Source organism: Heliangelus exortis, chromosome 7 (genome assembly GCF_036169615.1).
Source record: "Heliangelus exortis chromosome 7, bHelExo1.hap1, whole genome shotgun sequence".
NCBI classification, from domain to species: domain Eukaryota; kingdom Metazoa; phylum Chordata; class Aves; order Apodiformes; family Trochilidae; genus Heliangelus; species Heliangelus exortis.
Genome location: NC_092428.1, coordinates 5,261,015 through 5,278,975, shown reverse-complemented (window position 1 = coordinate 5,278,975; position 17,961 = coordinate 5,261,015). Strand labels below are relative to the sequence as shown.

At 45.7% G+C, this 17,961-nt stretch overlaps 1 protein-coding gene across 3 annotated transcripts in view; it reads right to left on the bottom strand.

The window, feature by feature from the left end:
• The window catches only part of SH3PXD2A (SH3 and PX domains 2A), a 261,178-nt gene that overhangs the window by 202,024 nt on the left and 41,193 nt on the right, over positions 1-17,961 (bottom strand). For all 3 annotated transcript variants that reach the window (XM_071748330.1, XM_071748328.1, XM_071748329.1), the window contains exon 2: positions 14,512-14,592. In XM_071748330.1, coding sequence (XP_071604431.1) covers positions 14,512-14,592 — 81 coding nt within the window. The remainder of the gene's footprint in view (positions 1-14,511; positions 14,593-17,961) is intronic.

Genomic DNA, 17,961 nt, shown 5'->3' with positions numbered 1-17,961 from the left:
TCAAGCCATGGGTGGAGGTAGTCTGGAGTATGAATTAAAAATAATGTGGCTGTTTGAAGAAATTAGCAGAACTGATTTAAATCCACATCCCACTCCCTCCTCAAATAATCACCCTGTGAGAGGAGGTGGTTTATGGAACCCTCTGGAAAATGTTCCTCATAGCCTCTGTTCCGAACCCAAAATAAAATACATCACATCGCAGCAAATACTTCACCAGGGTGCTGCTCTCTCTTCCCCCCAGCCTACGCCTCTCATTTGTTACTAATTAAATGAACCAGCAGGTGCTTAGAGCACAAGCACAGCTCTGCTGCAGTGAGCACAGTGATTAAACCCCCCTGGAATGTCTTCTTGGAGAGCTGCATCTTTCCAGGGACTGGAGTCAAAGAGGAAAGATGAGATTAGAAGCGAGGGCTGGGTCAGCCTTTGGCTGCAAGTTCCATGATCAGGGGGTGCTTTCGAAGGACAAGTCATCAGAAATGCCAGGTTTCTGGGGAAGACCCTGGCTCCTCTGGTTTGCCAAAGTGCCTTCCCGGCAGGAGGGATGCAGGTATGCACACAACACAGCCTGCTCTGCCTCTGGGCTGGAGACGTCTCTTCTCACCCAGATGACACCCACCATCCCAACACAAAGCAGCCTTCCCCACACCAAGGCACGTGTGGGAAACTCAAATCTTCAGGCAAGGATTAACAACGCAGTCTCTGAGATGGGAGCCATCCCAGCCTAACCTTGGCAGAGGCCAGGGAACAGATACAGATGGAATTGGGGGGTTGGAGTCAACCAGGAAGTTTACTGGTTGCATCTGAACACACGACACATGAGGCCACACTAACAAGATGTTCCCAGTTGCCACCCAGAGCAAATGGGTGTAAGCCCAGAGAACAGTTTCGTAACAGCAGTTCATGCTTTGGGATATGTCTTCACACCACAGCTCCTGGCACAACCATTTAGCTGCTCACCCCCACACTGCAATCCCATCCACAGGCACTGCCCTATTTCCTCATAAGAAAGAAAACAGCCTTTGCTGCCACCAACAACATCACCAAGCCCCAGCTCCTGACAGCTGAAATCAAGCAAATAGAAATGCAAATGCTATTCTGTTATGGATAGGAGATGGGCAATGATGAAGAAAAAGGACAAGATGGAGCAAGGGGCACTTATGGGCAGACAGAGATGAGTGCTCCATAAAACCAGCTTTTCCCTGCAGCCCGCTACGGGGCCTTACTGTTTTGCCCAGCAAAGTCTTTTCCCTGCACTTTGTGCACCCCATAAACAGCTACAGCTCCCCCCCATCCCAGCATGCCAGTCTTGCTATGGTGACTTCCCACCCAGACAAGCTAGCATGACTCGAACCACCCAAAGGGCAGTAGTGAGTACTAAGACAAACAGACCCTAAATCCGTTACCAACCAGGATAACATGATACAAGCCTGGAAATAAACTCCTCATCCTTTCTACAAATTCCACCCCTGGCAGCAAAAATTTTGTCTGTGGGACCAGGACATAATTCCAAGAAAGAAAAGCACTATTTATATTTCTGCTGAGCAGTTCACTTCTCTTTGGCCACTCTGCTGACATTTCACTTCTTCACCAAACCCTATTAGAAATGGCTAGGGGCTCAGGGGGAGGAGGACAAGGAATGTGGTCATTAGGGTCTGGCTTAGCTACTGTAACTCAGCTAACATTTGGCTCTGTTAAAAAGACTCCCAGCCGAAAACATCAAAGTATTTTACAAACATTAATGAATAAACTTTCTCCAGGATGGCTGATTATAGACCCCATTTTATGGGTGGGTATTTCCAGATAACCTCCCCGCCACACCAGCAGTTCTCTGCTCCTCATTCCACACCACAGACTCTTGGCTTCTAATTACACAAAAAACAACCCCATGCTAAGGCAGTGAAATATAAAAGTTGACCTAAGAATTGAACAGGATTTGACATGAGGTTTCTTAACAGCATCAGGCAGGAAACTACAGTCCTAGTGCTCCTACAGCCCACAGCACACCCTGATCAGCTGTATATTCCCAGGCTGTCCCATGCCTAGAACAAGCCCAAAAATTTTCTTTGAAATGCTTTTGAAAATGCTTTTCAATGCTTCCCTTGAAAATGCTTTTTGTAAATGTCTCCCTTTGCTTAAAAATTGCCAGGGAACACCCCTTTGTAGAAAACACCACCCTTCACTGCTTCATCTACCATATTGCAATGGCAACCAAACCTCTGTCACCTGCTGAACCACCAAATGCTAAATCCTACCTTTGTGTGCAAATGAGACGTGTCAGAGACCAGCACCCTCTAACCCAGGAGCACAATGAGCACAGCAAGACAACTACACCAGTTTTGTAAAGCTGTACCAACAGCCAACAATGCACCAGAAACTAAAAGACAACCCAGACTTGTTAGAGGGATGCAGGTGTTCATTCCCTGTGTCATACCACATTTTCCTCACCGGGAAGACACACACACACCAGTTTTGCTCAGGCAGCAGGAGCACATCACTGTAGTTACCAGGAAGAGCCTGGACATGGATTTCAAAGCTCTCCAGACCACAGAGAGGACAAAACATCCCAACTCACTTGGCTGTCAAAAGCCAGAGATTAGCCAGATAAGGTGAAAAGCATCTTAAATGATTTTTGTTCCAGAGGATAAGATACACTAACTGAAAGACAAAACTCTGACCATCAAACTTACCTTTGCTCTCCAAAAGAACTTTTTCCCTATTGTCATTTTACTCAGTACTTTTCTGTTTTGCTAATTCCTTCCCATTTGGCATTTTCCTCTCTGTCTCACATAGTGTTTTTATGGTTTGTTCTTCACCTCTCTCAAAACACCTGGCTGAAGGTAGAAGTTCAGCAAGTCCCACAGGTTTCCTTAACACACCCTTAGAAAAAACAAATGCATCAAGGCCCAGGCACAGGGCTCTGATGTTCACTCAGTTTGCAAAAACACCACTAAATCAATTAGGATCTGCCCTCGACTGCACCTGGTGAATCAGAGACATCTCTGCATTAACACTGGTGCCTCATGAAAGGCTTCAGCAGACAGCCCTGTGTACACTGTAGATTTACAGAAATTACTGGAGATGCTTTTCTGAGGCTCTGCTTAGTCCTTTGTGAGCCTGTACAGAGCTTCTGCCAACAGTTAAATGGGGAAACTTCAGAAAATTAGGTGTGATGATAAAGGATCTGATATACTGTAAGAGCTCAAGTGCCCCTCTCCGGCACAGATCCTACAGAGCAGACCTCTCCTTTTAAATGAAGAGCAAAAGGGGGAAAAGCAAGCCCCCAGCCTGGTGGTGGTGTTCAAACAGGGCACCCAGGAAGGAGGCTGCAGGAAGACTCTTGCTTTCTGCGTGACTTTGCTATCATCTGCTTTGCAGTGTGGGTTTCACTGCCCTGACCACTCCACTTGGAGACTCACTGATGCTTCCCCTAACAGAGGGAAAGGGGAAATTGCAAGACAGTTCTGCAGTGGGAACACTTGTGTTTGCACGAGATGTGAAACCACTCTGGCTGCAGAAAAGGATAAGCATGCCATGATTCTAGAGAAGGAGGAAGGGAATAAGGCAGAAAACAAACTCCCAGCTTCACTCCCTGTACACTACTTCTGCAGAAAAGGTCAGTTATTCAGGTGCTACAGGGAAGAAGCAAATAGCACCAATGCTCATAAAGCAGGCTGGGGTGAGCCTGACCAGGACTCTTTCCTATGGCAGGCAGAACTATACACACCCCACAGTGAAAGAGACGCCAGCTGATGCTTCTGTTTGTCCTGTAAGCAAACTCTGGCATAACAGGACCAAGAGCTACAGCTCCTTCCAGACACAGCCTTCCAGACACAGACTTCCCACATCTGAGCCTGTAGGAACAGAAAGCCGGGAGGGGCAAGGTGGCGGGAAAAAGAGCCCTGACTAAGCCATGCATAACCTTTCCATTATGGCTGGGCAATTTTCTATTTGCACTTAAATGTAATAATGTAAATAAACTCCCCGTAACCCTTGCAGGGTTATTTAGGACGTTTGAGAAAACAACCAGCTCCTCTCATCGCCAGCCAAGGGATGCGAACACAACAGGCACTTCTCATCTTGGTCTCCGCACACTTAATGAAAGTGAAGGATTGTATTCCCCACACAAAAGCAGAATTGTGTTTCGGGGCTGGGGGTGTGAACTCCACACGATTTTCCGGCAGTATAAATAATTGAAAGCTGAGTATGATTAGGGGAGAGTGGCAAAGTGGTGGAGGGGGTGGAATTGTCATGCCTGAACTTTCGGGGCTTGGGTGCTTCAGCAGAGAAAGGTCACGGAAAAATCCTGCTGAGGAGTTTAATTTTCACACAGAGATTTCAGAAAAAAATTTAAAAGTCTGATCCTGATCTCTGGTAAAAGACAAGATATGCTAATAAAGGAGCATTTGGAGAATTCACTGCCTGTGTGAGAGCAGCCCCAGAGCTGCAGTTTTGGCTGGGGCAGGTCCCACTGCTCTCCTGGGTTTTATTTTTCCAGCAAACAAAACCTGGAACAAGGTCAACAAAGAAGTGGGCTCCTCCCAAAGCTGAACTTTAAATCCTGCTGCAGAGGGAATGGGCTATGATGAGACCTTCTAACACCAGAACAATGGAGGTGAATGGCAATGGGATAACACTGGAAGTACCTACAGAGCCTTGACATGCTCTACTGAAGAAAGCATTTCAGTCCAGTTTTACCTTGATTCTGCATAATCTTGTATGACATATCACCTAGGGACAAAACAAGGAGGCATGGGTCCAATATCAAATTTTTTCATCACAGGTCAGAACTTTTGGCAGTTTCAGGCATATTTTCAATTAGCACCACAACCTTGCAGGAACTCATGCATCCTGATGCATTTTAATTTTTAACAAGAAAAGCAGCCAATTGCTCTGAAATAGGTCTGAATCTTCCTCAGCTGATGTAAGTTGACTTGGTTCATTTGAGAGAACTTGATGCTTTTCTTCTCTGTATCCAAGAGAGCCCTTCCTACATCACAGGGTCTCCACCATCCTCACAGCATCTGAGTCAGTGATAGGCATGGGAGGTAGGCACCAATAACAACTTACACAAAACAAACCTCTAGAAAGCAAGGAAATATTTCCCATCAAATAACCATTTTGACTGATTTCACTGCTTTCTTTGCTTGCTACAGGCCTAGAAGTAGAGTTTGACACCTTTCAGGTATTTCTTGAAGGATTTTCATGTGTGACAAGCTTATGTGGTTCAAAAGGTGGATGCCGAGTATCTGACAGTAGGATATAAGTTATCCTTCCTACTCCCAAGCAGAGTGTCTTTAGTCTTTTAGAAGTCAGATTCCCACTCCAGATAATGTGAATTCATATTCTGGGAAATATATTATCCATTAGAGTTCTGCAGCACTTCCTCAAGATTCTTGGGTTGAACCAACCTGCTCAAGTTAAACTCTTTCTAGATAATTCATTAAAAATACGTGCACACAAAAAAGCAAGCAAAGTGGTTTGTTTATAGGTTATAAATAATATCTATATAGAGTTTTTCAGTCTTTGTTTTGTTCTAAAAATATGTGAGTATCTGGTAAACAAGGCATCACTTCACAGCCATCAGATTCAAACCAGAGAGAGAAGCTGAACCAGAAACTGGCACCACAGCTGAACCTGCCCAAATCTTTCTCAAAGCTTACACAGCTTTAGATAAAGAGCCTTAAGTGCAGGATTCTTCTTTTCACATACTCAGAGCCTAAAAGAGAGTCATACTCACCCTCTAAAAAACCCCAGCCCACTGGGCTTTTAATAAGCAGTGAGATTTCATCACTGCTGAGCCCTGCCATTTGTTTAATTCTGGTATTTCTTTGACTGTACCTGTAATTCTGCAGCCAGGGGAAGCTCTGGCCCAGCTGCCTGGGCTCACGGTGGTTACTGGGGGCTCATAATCAGGCTCTATCCCATAGCCACTATTCTGGAAATCAGACCTCCTGCGAGAACTCTGCTTTACAAGCTTTTGCTCTCCACCTGAAATCAGAGCCACTTTGCAACTCTACACTCCTCTCTGAGTCCCCCAAGGCCTTCCTCCGTGAAGGGGTGCAGGCAGTCATTGCCATCCCACCACAATCACATTAACAGGGCATTCAGTGTGGGATCCAGACCTTGTGAAATCATGCAGAGCAAAATCCAAACCTGAGAATCCGAGACAGCAACTTTCAAAGCACTGCCTGCCTCAGATCACACACAGTCCAAGTGCCACACTCTGCGGCCGCACAGCACTTAGGGGAAGCAGCAGACTGGAAACCCACAGGGGCACAAGTTCTTTTCTTGACAAGTAAAATTGATCTGCTGGCCAAAAGCACACAGTTGAGCAATTCTGATCTACTCCATTAGGGAGGCATAAGTCTGTGTGTAGAACACATACTCTCCCTAGAGTGAGGATGGAAGATGCACTCTAAGAAGGTGAAGGAAGAACAGTAGGAGATTGTGTGTAGTTAAAAGAGCACAGTAAAAAAGTTAACAGCTCCTTTGGGATCCCAATCTTTCTGAAAAAAAAAAAAAAATCCCGTTCATCCATCTAACTACATACAGAGTCTGTAGCTTAATTAAATTTTGTTTTACTTCTAGGCTCAGGAGCCTGCCTAAAGAAAAGCTACCATCACAGCTTCCATCACAGTCACCAATGTTATTATGGGATCCAGACTCCAGTCCTGTGCAGCAATGGAATGGAAGAGGGCACAAGCCTCAGAGATGCAGCTTTCAAATATCCCTGTCCCACAGTGGGATCAGGACAACATAACAGCAGCCCCAAAACCTCACTGCCACCTTGTCTGGAAGGTGCAAGAGTCCTGTAAGCGCTCCTGATAATGTACTGTCTTCTGTGCACAGTGAGAGATTAGGATGGTACTATGGGCCACCAGCAGCAGACTGACCCACAACAGCCCATGGAGAAAACAAATCTCTTAATCCTTAGCAAAATCAATTCACTATCTCTACAGGGGAGCATCTCTACTGAATCTTCAGACCATTGAGATGGGGTATTGTGGGTATCACCTCTCTTCTTGTCTTGCTGCCAAAACACCCCGAGGAACTGGCTAAGCTACCACATCATTTTCTATGCTCACTCTATGCTCTGGCCAGACCAGGACATGGGGCAGGCTGGGAAATATATTAAATTGATGTGGAACAGGGAGTACCATCCCATAGCCACCATGCAGAGGATACCCATGCTGTGGTGTACAGGTGATATTCAAGTGCCACAGTACCCAAATGCAGAACTACGAAGGGAAAGGTTTCCAGAGGCTTTCCCAACTGCAGTTTTTATGCTGTGTTCATTGAATGTGGTCTCTATTGTAGCTTGGCAGGCACTTTGCCATTTCCCAATCACGGCTCTCATCTTTGTCTGACGTGTAAAGTCTTTTTAGAGACAAATACTGGAAGCTGAACAGATTGTTTCACGAAGCAAACATTTAAATAATGATGGAAATAAGCATTATAAACAATCCCATTTATTCATTGAAGACAAAGATACTGCCCCAAGCCAGCTGGTATCCTAAGGCACTAAGTGAGTGCTAGAAGGAAAAATGGTATTTAAATAGCCATTAAATCAGCTGAGACAACCATTCCCACCTCAATAGCTGTACTGGCTATTCAGTTTGTTTCCAGAGGCCTCTCAATTTCCCACACAAAAGCCCTGTTACCACCAGGCTTGCTGCTGAGTTATTTTTCTGAGAGCAGGCATCAAGAGGTCTCTGCTACTAAGAGCCAAGTCTTGCAAACACAGCTGCACAAGGAGCTCCAGCACAGCTGCCCAAAAGTGGGAGGCATGGGCTGCACTCAGAGCCAGCAGCTCGGGGCTGCTCCTGGAAATCTGGTATTCTGCGTAACCTGCAAACCTTACCACTGCCAGCCTCTCCACACAGTGTCCAGAATAGTGGCTGCAGCCAACTGGCTGGTGTTTACTTGGAAGAAAGGACATGCCATTTCTCCCCAAGGAACCAGAGCTGACCTCTCGGAACAGACATGTTGACAGAGCCACGTTCAGATTTCCTCTCAATTTTCCCAGGCTTGTTTCAGTTTCAGTCCTGCTCTTAAGGAAGCTCTTTTCAAACCAAACCCTACATTCCAGCTGCTGGAATAACTCCCTCCCCACAGCCCTGTTACTATCAGGGATGGCCCTGAAGCCAAGCCCTGGGTCTTAATCTCACAGGTCAGGTATAGAACCAGGCCCCTGGTCTGGAGGAGGATTTCACAGCAGCTCTCTGTGTCTACAACATGGCTGGAAAGCTAAGGCCCAGCATCCCACACTGAGGGAACAGGAGCAGGAAAGAATTGCTTTGCCATCCTAGCTAAGGCCAGCAGAGCCCACAGCAGAGGGAGGCACATACTTTGACTGCAGAACCCAGATTCCCTGCTGTCAATACAGCCCAGAGGGAGCAACACCAGTAAGTAAAATCTTCCCTTTCTCTTCCTTTGCTTTATGTTTCAGTGTACATCACACCACAGCTTGATACAACAACTCCCTGCCATGCTGCTTCCTCCCTACCTCCTCCCATGCCCTATCCTATCCCATCTTCTCCTCCAGTTTTCCTGCCTGTTTCTGTAGGTGCTCGTGTAGCCCGCAGAAGCACTCCCTGAGTTTGTCATAGGCTGGGAATTCTTTTTAAACAAACCTCCCACGCTGCGGGAGGGGCAAGCCCCATCATGCACAGAGCCATGTCAACAGCCCCCCTTCCCTTCCCTTCCCTTCCCTTCCCTTCCCTTCCCTTCCCTTCCCTTCCCTTCCCTTCCCTTCCCTTCCCTTCCCTTCCCTTCCCTTCCCTTCCCTTCCCTTTTTCCCTTCCCTTCCCTTTTTCCCTTCCCTTCCCTTTTTCCCTTCCCTTCCCTTTTTCCCTTCCCTTCCCTTTTTCCCTTCCCTTCCCTTTTTCCCTTCCCTTCCCTTTTTCCCTTCCCTTCCCTTTTTCCCTTCCCTTCCCACAGTGCCAGGACCTACACGTGGGGTGGCACTGTGGAAGAGAGCATCACACACTGCAGTGACCCAGCTGCTGTGGATGGCTGAGAAGATCAGGTGGTGACTCGACCCATCCTGCTAAAAATGCCTGGCAGGTTGAAGGTTAGGAGACAGCCTTTGCAAACATGGGAGCAAGCTTGCCCCATTGCATTCTTACTTGTACTATTTACTACTGATAAATTTAGTGCATGCTTGAGCTTGTCCACTCACCACTCCTGCAGAGCTAAAAGGATAAACATTGCAACATGAAGTATCATCGGTCCCACAAAAACACTCATTACTGAATTAGAATGCATTGGACCATCAGATCTAGGACTTTAAGTCTCCACTTAGGCAATTAACCAAAATTAATTAATGGACTGAATATACACTATTCCAATCAGAACCATATCAGGCACCTACCCTACAAGTAGGTGTCAATTCTGCCTTTGCTCTGCCTTAGAAAGCCTCCACCCTGAAGCCACCAGGTCCTCTTTCAAGCCACAGTGACCCACTGAAATACAGGGTTCCCTAGTTACAACCACCCAAGTGGAAATGGAAGTGTATGTTACAATATTTGACACAGCTTGAGGTAACAAAGAAAGAGATGCTTGTACAGAAAAGCACGTGATGGAAGAACAATCAATAGCAGAAGCGTTCAGATGAATTCCAATCTGAGTAAGAAAAGCTGATAAACAGACTAAAATTACTGGGGTTTATAGCAAAAATATTGTTTAATATCCTTCAATGCTCAGTTACTCCATTATAGCACTATAAACAATCAGGATGACCCTAGCAATAACGAATGAACCTCTTGATGTTTTATCATCAGCCTGGAAACAACTTACATCTCTTTCCGCTCCCTAATAAAATTCTTGATATTCTTTATTTTTTTAATGTTCTAATTGGCTGCTAGTGAGTTCCTCTTTCTGTGCCACTTTGAAGAAAACCTGCTTAGATCAGCAGACCGCATCAGGCAGATAATTTTTTGCTAACTGATACACAAAGTGAATGCTTAAACAGAGCCTTGTTTATTTGCCTTTTCAAAATTGTGACATTTCAGATATCGCCTTGCAGCCAAATTGTCTGTGTGGGTCATTGTGCAGAGAGACAGCAATCTGCCTACCTAACATTCCTGCCACGGCTCCAGCGGGGCTGTTGTTTGCCTCTTGCACAGCCAGAAACACAACGTGGGCTTATGGCACACCCCTGAAACCAGCTGCTGCGTTTTGCCTTGGAGAAAGCTGCATTTTGCTATTGTCAGCAAGGATCTTCTGCACGTGGAGACCCAGCCATCCTCACGGGAGCAATGGAGAGGCTGGTATCTGAGTGTAGAATTTGGTCCCTCTGACAAGGCTCTGGTCCTGCTCATACTCTGACTTCTGGCACCGAATAAGAAGGGCATGAAATCAGACCAAAACATTCGGAGTCGCTGGATAAAGTGCAGAAGATGAGCTGCTGGTGATCCATGCTAAGATGGCAGGCACAGCGTGGTCACATTTTCCCTGCTCGCTTTGCTGGGGATAGAGTTTCTCAGCAGGAAAGAGCAGCACCCAAGTGGGGTCATAACATCTGTATAAAAGCCCAAGGTGAGACTGAGGAATGGGCAGGGTGAGGTGGGCAGAGGGCTAAGAGCCACCCTTCACACTCGCTGGCTGCAAACACTGCTGTTGCTTCCCAGCCCAGCAGGGGACTGGGAGGGTGAGCTGGCTGCATCCCTACACTTCTCCACCTTATACTTCGGGTAATTATTTATGCATACATTCAAATGTAAATCCCCATCCTCCTAACAGCCTCCAAAAGCACTTCCTGGGAAGAAAAACATGAGCCTCACATCTGTATGCCTCACACCTGATGTCCTTCATGGCATAGTGGAAATGCCAGAAGTTATTCCTGCTATCCCAGTAAAAGTGTCTTTTCTCAGCATCTCTGGGGACAACAGCCACATTGATAATCTGAATCACGAACTCAGGAGAAGATTCTGCCACCACCACCACCAAATCCACCAGTGATGGTAGAAATTGTCAGATGGCATCCAGGGAAAGTGCCTGAATGAGCCACCAGTCTGCCATGAGGGTCAGCACTAGCTGCAAGCAATGTCCACATCCCCATCTCTCCCAGTGATGGGTACCTCAGGTTACCCTGTTCTGCATCACAGGCAAGAGCCAAGGACCCAAATGCAGAGAGTATGAAAAAGCAGAACTTAAAACATTACATTAGGAGGTGGCTTCAATGCCATATGGTGCTCAGGTGCAAGTGTCTCCCCAGGGTGAAAGACAAAAGATAATGGGACTTGACAAGCAATTTACCGTAATACTTTAATCTATGCAGAGTTAATTCAATACTTCAATCCTATTTACTAAAACGTTGGCACCCATGTGTATTCTGTTGCCATCATTTGACCCACACTCAGCAGCAGATGTGACTTGGTTGCACAAATAAATGATGCAGCAACTCCCTGATTTAATTAAAGCCTGTATTTATAGATCTCCCACCCCCACTGAAGCAGCCCAGGGCTGACACTTGGCTTGTTGCATTGAACTCTGTTTGCTGTACTTCTCTCACCTTCACAGGGCTAACTCTAGCTTCAAAATCCCATGGTATGTCCAGTCTCGCTGCCCTATTACTCATCTTGAAAACAATGTGACTCCCATTTCAAGCATATGGACTGCTGAGATAGCCAAACTCATTTGGGATTTGCATCCATGGGACAGACCAGTCTCGTACTGCCAGTAGTGCCTGGGAGGATTTGCTAGGAAGTGTTTCAAAAAGCCCAAAGTCTAGTAATGCAAGGGGGCTCTCAAACCACTGAGCCACTTCCCACAGAGACAGCCGTTCAGGGAAGGGTGGGATCTCTCATTTTAAACATGAAATTTCAGTAGTGAAATTAATTATCTGTATTCTCCCCTCCTTGGCCCTGGGCAGCCCCCAGGGTTTCCCCAGGGCTCCTATCCAGTGCCACTGTCAACACCAGGCACTAAAGCCCTGATTAAGTCATTACAAGTCAGCCCTTGTTCCTCCCCTTCCAGTCAAGAGCAAATAAGACACTTGCAGGCTGTAGGAAGCCATGAGCTGCAGCTCTGCTGGGGACACAGTGAGATGAGTGGAGCTGGTAGAGCCCTGCAGACTCCAGCTGCTTTGTACATGAGTGGTGCCCCCAAATCAGCCAAGATTTACTCATTGAGCATTTGCTTGATTTTCTGCTGCAAGGACCACCAGGGGATAAGAAGGGACATTACCAAAGTAGATTGATCATGCTAAGGCCAGATTACCATGTGTGATATCATGCTGCAAAACCAAGGTCCAACCAGTGCTAGGTCAGAAGTTCAAGCTTCCACCAAATGTCTGGAAATAACATGTCATTTTATCTGTAGCAAAGTGAGGGGGATTTAAGGAGACTACCTTGGTCCTCAACAAGCAGATGGCATCCCCAACACCTTCCACATGGTCCACACCCAAGAGATAGGTTCAGCCCCTCAAAGGTTTTGGGGAATGCATGCTGGTACCCCCACGTTGCTCCCCAACTTTCATCACATAAGGCTCTGCTTTGAGTTTTCCATTGGAAACATTGCTCTAAGCTGCAATTCAAGACCCAAAATCTATTTCTTTTTCCTCACCTTGGAGATACTCTGGCAGCATCAAAATCCCAGGAAACAAAAATAGAAAAAAAAAATTAAAAAAAAAGAAATCATGTTTTGGAGTCTAAAAACACCTTATGACAAGCCTGACCTTGGCCCCATCTTACAGCTGGGAAATCAAGGCACAGATCAGCACAGTGACATGCTTACAGGGACATGACAAGGCCATGGAAACCTCAGGTGAAGACCTCAGTTTCAGCAATTCTGTGCCTCACACTGCAAGAGCTAAAGAGGCTGTAGCAGAGGGCTGTCACTGCTCACAGAGTGGTGGTGGCCCTGACAGAGATCCCTGGGAGGGAAAAGGGTTAAGGAAGGGAATTTTGTTAATTTCTTGTCGTATTTTGTCATGGGGGGAGAAGTGTTGTGCAAGCAGGAGTTTTCCACTGGCGCTAGGCCCCCTTGCACTTATCAATGGGACCTTTCAGGACTCACTCCCTGATTGAGACATCATTTCCTGTCCAACACACTAAACCCATTGATAACTCCACACTTGATGGGAACTTTTCAAACCTACCAGGAAAGGCCAGGAGAACCAGAAGAACACACACAAGAAAACAGAACAGGGGCAAAAAGGAAAAAGAGAAAGGAATAGTTTTGGCCATTATCCACATGCTGATAAGTGTTTGTGATTATGGAGCTGTGCATCTTTAGCAAATACATCTGGCACAGAGAAGCTGCTGACATATTCTTCACAGCAGTGGAACTGGCAGATCTGGTGCTTCAGACCAGTGAGAACTGGAGAGAGGCACAAGAGGAAGCATAAGAACATCCTTCTTTTGATTTCCAGCCATGCAGCAAACATAGAAATCAGGCCTGGCCATACCAGAAAACAAGGAGACCATAACCATACAGCTTGCAAAACAGGGAAGCTTCAGATGTCCAAGTACTAGAAGTGACACATAAAGGGAGAGCAGTGTTGAAACTAGGACTTCTTCAAGATATCTCAGATCAGATACGAAAGCAAGAAACCCTTTTTCTCCTAATTTATCATGTCAGAAAGGGTCAATGTTACTTCCCAGGAAATGTTATTTAGCCGTGTACATCCTTAACACTGGCTGTGAGGATTTGCTTTGATATTCTAACTACAGCCCAGACCAAACCACAAGCTCCAACTCAAAATTGACATTTTCCCCAAATTTCAGGAGTCAGTCAAGGCAAAGCTTTTGTTTTTACCCTTGGCAATTACAGTTTTGCTGCCCACAAAGGTCTTGATGGATGTGGATTACTGCTAAACAGGACACCAGCTGGTAAACTCCCCCTACCTGTGCAGACAGATGGGAGCAGTACCAGAAATGAAGTAGCTGATGGCCACACTGAATCTTTATAATTTGGATTTTACCCATTTGCTAGCTTCAGGTTTGGGTCAGCAGCTATCCAGCAAGAAAGCTTTCAATGAAATGTAAATACACATTCACAGAATACAGCAAGGGAGCTGTACAAAACAGCAGGAGTCAGGACACCAGCTGGCTGGATAGATGGTTAGGAGGAGGGTCTGGAAGGTTTCCACTATCATCTCCATTACTGAACTGCTGTGGGAGTGTGCAAAAGCTCTGTTGTTTCCAGCAATTTGGGTAAGTAGTTTCCGGGGGCCACAGATGTAGCTCTCTTTCTGTTGTAAGTGCATCTGAAGCATTTAAAATTAGATATCCTCTTCAATAGGGACCATTCATGAAAATGTCAGCTTTAAATGCCTTTACAGTGCAAGTTACTCACTGTGAGCATATTACCCACTTACACCCTTACAAAGACAGAGTCTGCAAAGTTTCACGATCATGATATGTGACAGGCCAAACAAGCACAAAGCCTTATTAACTGTTAACTATTAACACTATGAACTATTAATAGGACACTATTAACCCAGCTGGAAACATGAACAGACTTGCAAGTAGAAATAATATTTTACATTAGATAAGACAGACTTACCTGCAGGTCAAAGAATTTGCTATATCTCCGGTATATAATCTGGGTAGTCAGGTCAGACCATGTCACATTGATGATGTAGACCTGTTCAAGGAAAAGAAAACACAAGTTAAGGTGGGCTCTGAAGCACAAGATCCCTCCAAAGACTGAAATGTCAGTACAGGTGAATTCTGCATCTCACTGGCTACTCCTGGTCACAACCAGGAATATAACCCAGGGTGCAGGACTAGCCTAAACTAAGCCATTGCCCTGCTGCAGCCTTTAGCAGAGGTCTCAGGAGAGCACCCAGTGTTGTCCCACCTGTCCCCATCATCAGCTTTAACTGATTTTGCTCTCCCTGAGATGAAAGCTTTACTCAAGTGTTAGCATGATTTCTGGTCCCTGATAGAACACCCTGTCCTTTGCCTGTTTGGAGGGCCCCAGGACACACTGCAGACACAGTCAGGAGAGTTGTTCTACTCCTGAAGTAAGAGCCCACCATGGGCTACTGACTTCCAAACTCATGCTCCAGGTTCTCCTTGTACATGGAGATGTGAATCTGACTCTTCCCAGGCAAGACAAGGAAATTCAGCTCCAGGGGATTTGTGGGATGACAGCCATGCAGCTCAGCCACTTACACACACCTGTACACACGCAACAACAGCTCGACCCCATAGCACCCAGCCCTTGCCGAGTCACAGTCACACCACACAGCACCCCGGGCACCTATCAGGATGATTCAAAGGTAAAGCAGGTCAGTGAGCATGACACTGTTCTGACATTGGTAGAAACTGCAACACAGGCCCAGAACAAGCCCTGGATTTCCCTCGTCCAGCCTTAATACATGCCTAAAACAATCACCTTACAGAAACACTGTTTTGCCTGAAGTTGTGATAAAAAAACCTATTTGCACGCAGATGCACACACATACACATGTAGATAACACACAAATGTTTCCTTTTGACATAAGTACCTCCCAAGCATTTTTTAAAAAAAAAGAAGTAAAAAATGGCCCAGATTCTGCACTTTCATCCACTGGCTTTCAGGTCAAATGCTGGTTCTGCTGCCTTGATTACAGATATACAAGACTTCAGCAATCACAGGAGCCATCACAGGTGACTGCTGAGAGTGACCACACATCACCAATGTAATGGAAATCACAGCTAGGCCAGCTCCTCGGTCTTCAAAGCGATTTCCAGGTTTCACAAATAGAGTGAGATAAGGATCTGGCAGAGGAAACAGGAAAGCATCCCTCCTCCCTCAGCCCCAGCGATGCAGCAGGAGTTCTTCCTTCTGCCATGGATGCAGATGTGAAGCTCTCTCTCTCCAGCAACAGGGAATGGATAAGCACTCCCCTCTTCTCCATCTCCCCCAGGACTCTAGCCTATCTTCCAAGGTCCTGATACAGGATCATTGCTTCTGTGCTTTTAGCAATAAAAGGTATTGCATGAAGAGATGGTGAAGAACAGTCTCAATGCTTTTCAAGAACCAATGGATTTTTCCCTTTCTTCTTTCCCAGCAGAAGAGAGGCATCATCTGATGACCTTGAAACTTTTGAGGTCCTACAGCCTCACTTTCCTCTGCTTGTTACCACCACATTCCGTTCCCAGGCAGCTCGGTTCCCTCCTCCTGCAACCCAATTCCATGGTATTTAAGAACTGAATATACTGAGCACAGACTGGTAAGGAGAACTGAGACCTTTCATAGAGCACTGAGGGTAAGGACTCAGAGCCTGAGTTTGACCCAGTTATCATGAACTTATCTGCTGCTCCCACCAGAGCAGAGACCATCAAGACCAGAACAGAGACCAAAGGAAAGACTGCCCAGGGGTGAGAGCACAACCCGCAGCAAACCCAGGTTATTCCTCTAATACATCTCATATATCTACTGGAAAACCAAGCCAAGTAATGACCTTCCCACACTGCCCGCATACACAGGCTGACAGCAGCACTGTCCTACTTTTCAAAGAGAAGATAAGACTATCTAACATGAAGATTTCAGGTCCTCTTTAAGGATCTTTTCTGTACAGACAAGCCAGAGAAGACAGAGCTGGGGAAGGAAGCTGCTGTTGCCAATTTTCAGACCAGCCACACTACACTGAATATTTTTCCATGTGTTTGTTGTGGGAAAAAAAAAAAAAAAAAAGTTTGTAGCTTCACTCTGAGCTAATTCACAACACAAATATTTCTACTCATTCTCTATCCAACAGCTACTTTCAAATGGAAAACCCATTCGATTAAAAACAGATCATGACAGATGGGAGCTGACTGGGATCCAAAAGCAACTTTGGATACTGTAATTCAGGCCCCAGGTTCTCACAAAGGGGACAAGACAGAGGGAGAAGAAACATATTGTACACACAAATTGTATTTTTTCTTTCAATATGTATAGAATCATAGACTCTCAGAATTGCTCAGGATGGAAAAGACCTTCAAGATCTGAAGTTTTCCTTCAGAAGCTAGAGACAAAACACGTGCCACAGACATCCAGACTTTCTGAATTTTAAGGCACCTCAGGCTTCCCCATACTGCTCTTCAGAACCCACAAAAACTTCATGTCCCCATAATTTTTAACAGCCTGCAAGTCTGCTTGATTGACATCCAGCCTAGACAGGAGTTAATCCTGCTTTAAGAGTCCAGAAGTGCTCACTGGTGCAGGAAGTGGCACAATGGTCCCATCACATGAGCTGGGGCTGAGCTGGGTGTGAAGGGATATTTTGGGCAAGAGATCAGATGCTGTTGGTGCAGGGAGTGGATGTTGGAGCAGGACCCCAGTGCACAATGATGTTCACAGTGCACAAATACGGTTCCAGCTCTGAAATCCTTGGCTCTGCAAGAATGAAGGAGCCACTGACTTCTGTCAAGCACATTTAAAACAGCAATTAAACCTTTTTGATCCTTAGGTCTCTTCAGGCTCAGCAAGTGGTGAATCGGACATCATGCAGAGGCACTGATTTCTATTTCATGAGAAGATCATAGCAGGAAGAAAGGCATTTAATCATAACCTAGAGCTCTGTGAAGCAAGAAACAAATGGGGTCAAAATCTGCATAGTGGGACACGGATGCAAAACCCGAAATGGCTACTGATTTTCCTTGCTTGTTTGTGTAAATCAAATTGCTTCTTGAAAGCCACTAGTTAAAGTAAGAGGGAATCAGTGTTTTCTTGAACTCAGAAAATATCAGTAAAACGTCAAATTTTACAAGCCAAGTTTTAAGGTTTCAAAAGCCTTACATATCTAATTTCTCTCCCTCAGAGATCAGAGTTTGGTGATTATTCACTTCTGCTGCCTTAGTCAGATCCATAACCTTTTCATGAGCAGCAAACATTACATCAGCTTACCTCGACTCTTTTTTTCCTCACATCTTAAAAAGGGTCACTGTGAAAGCAATCTCCCCAGCAGCATCCCTGGGGAGAATGAAAATGCAGTCCTGGGGGAGCCTGAGGTCATGCAAATGCAAAGGGACAAGGAGGCAG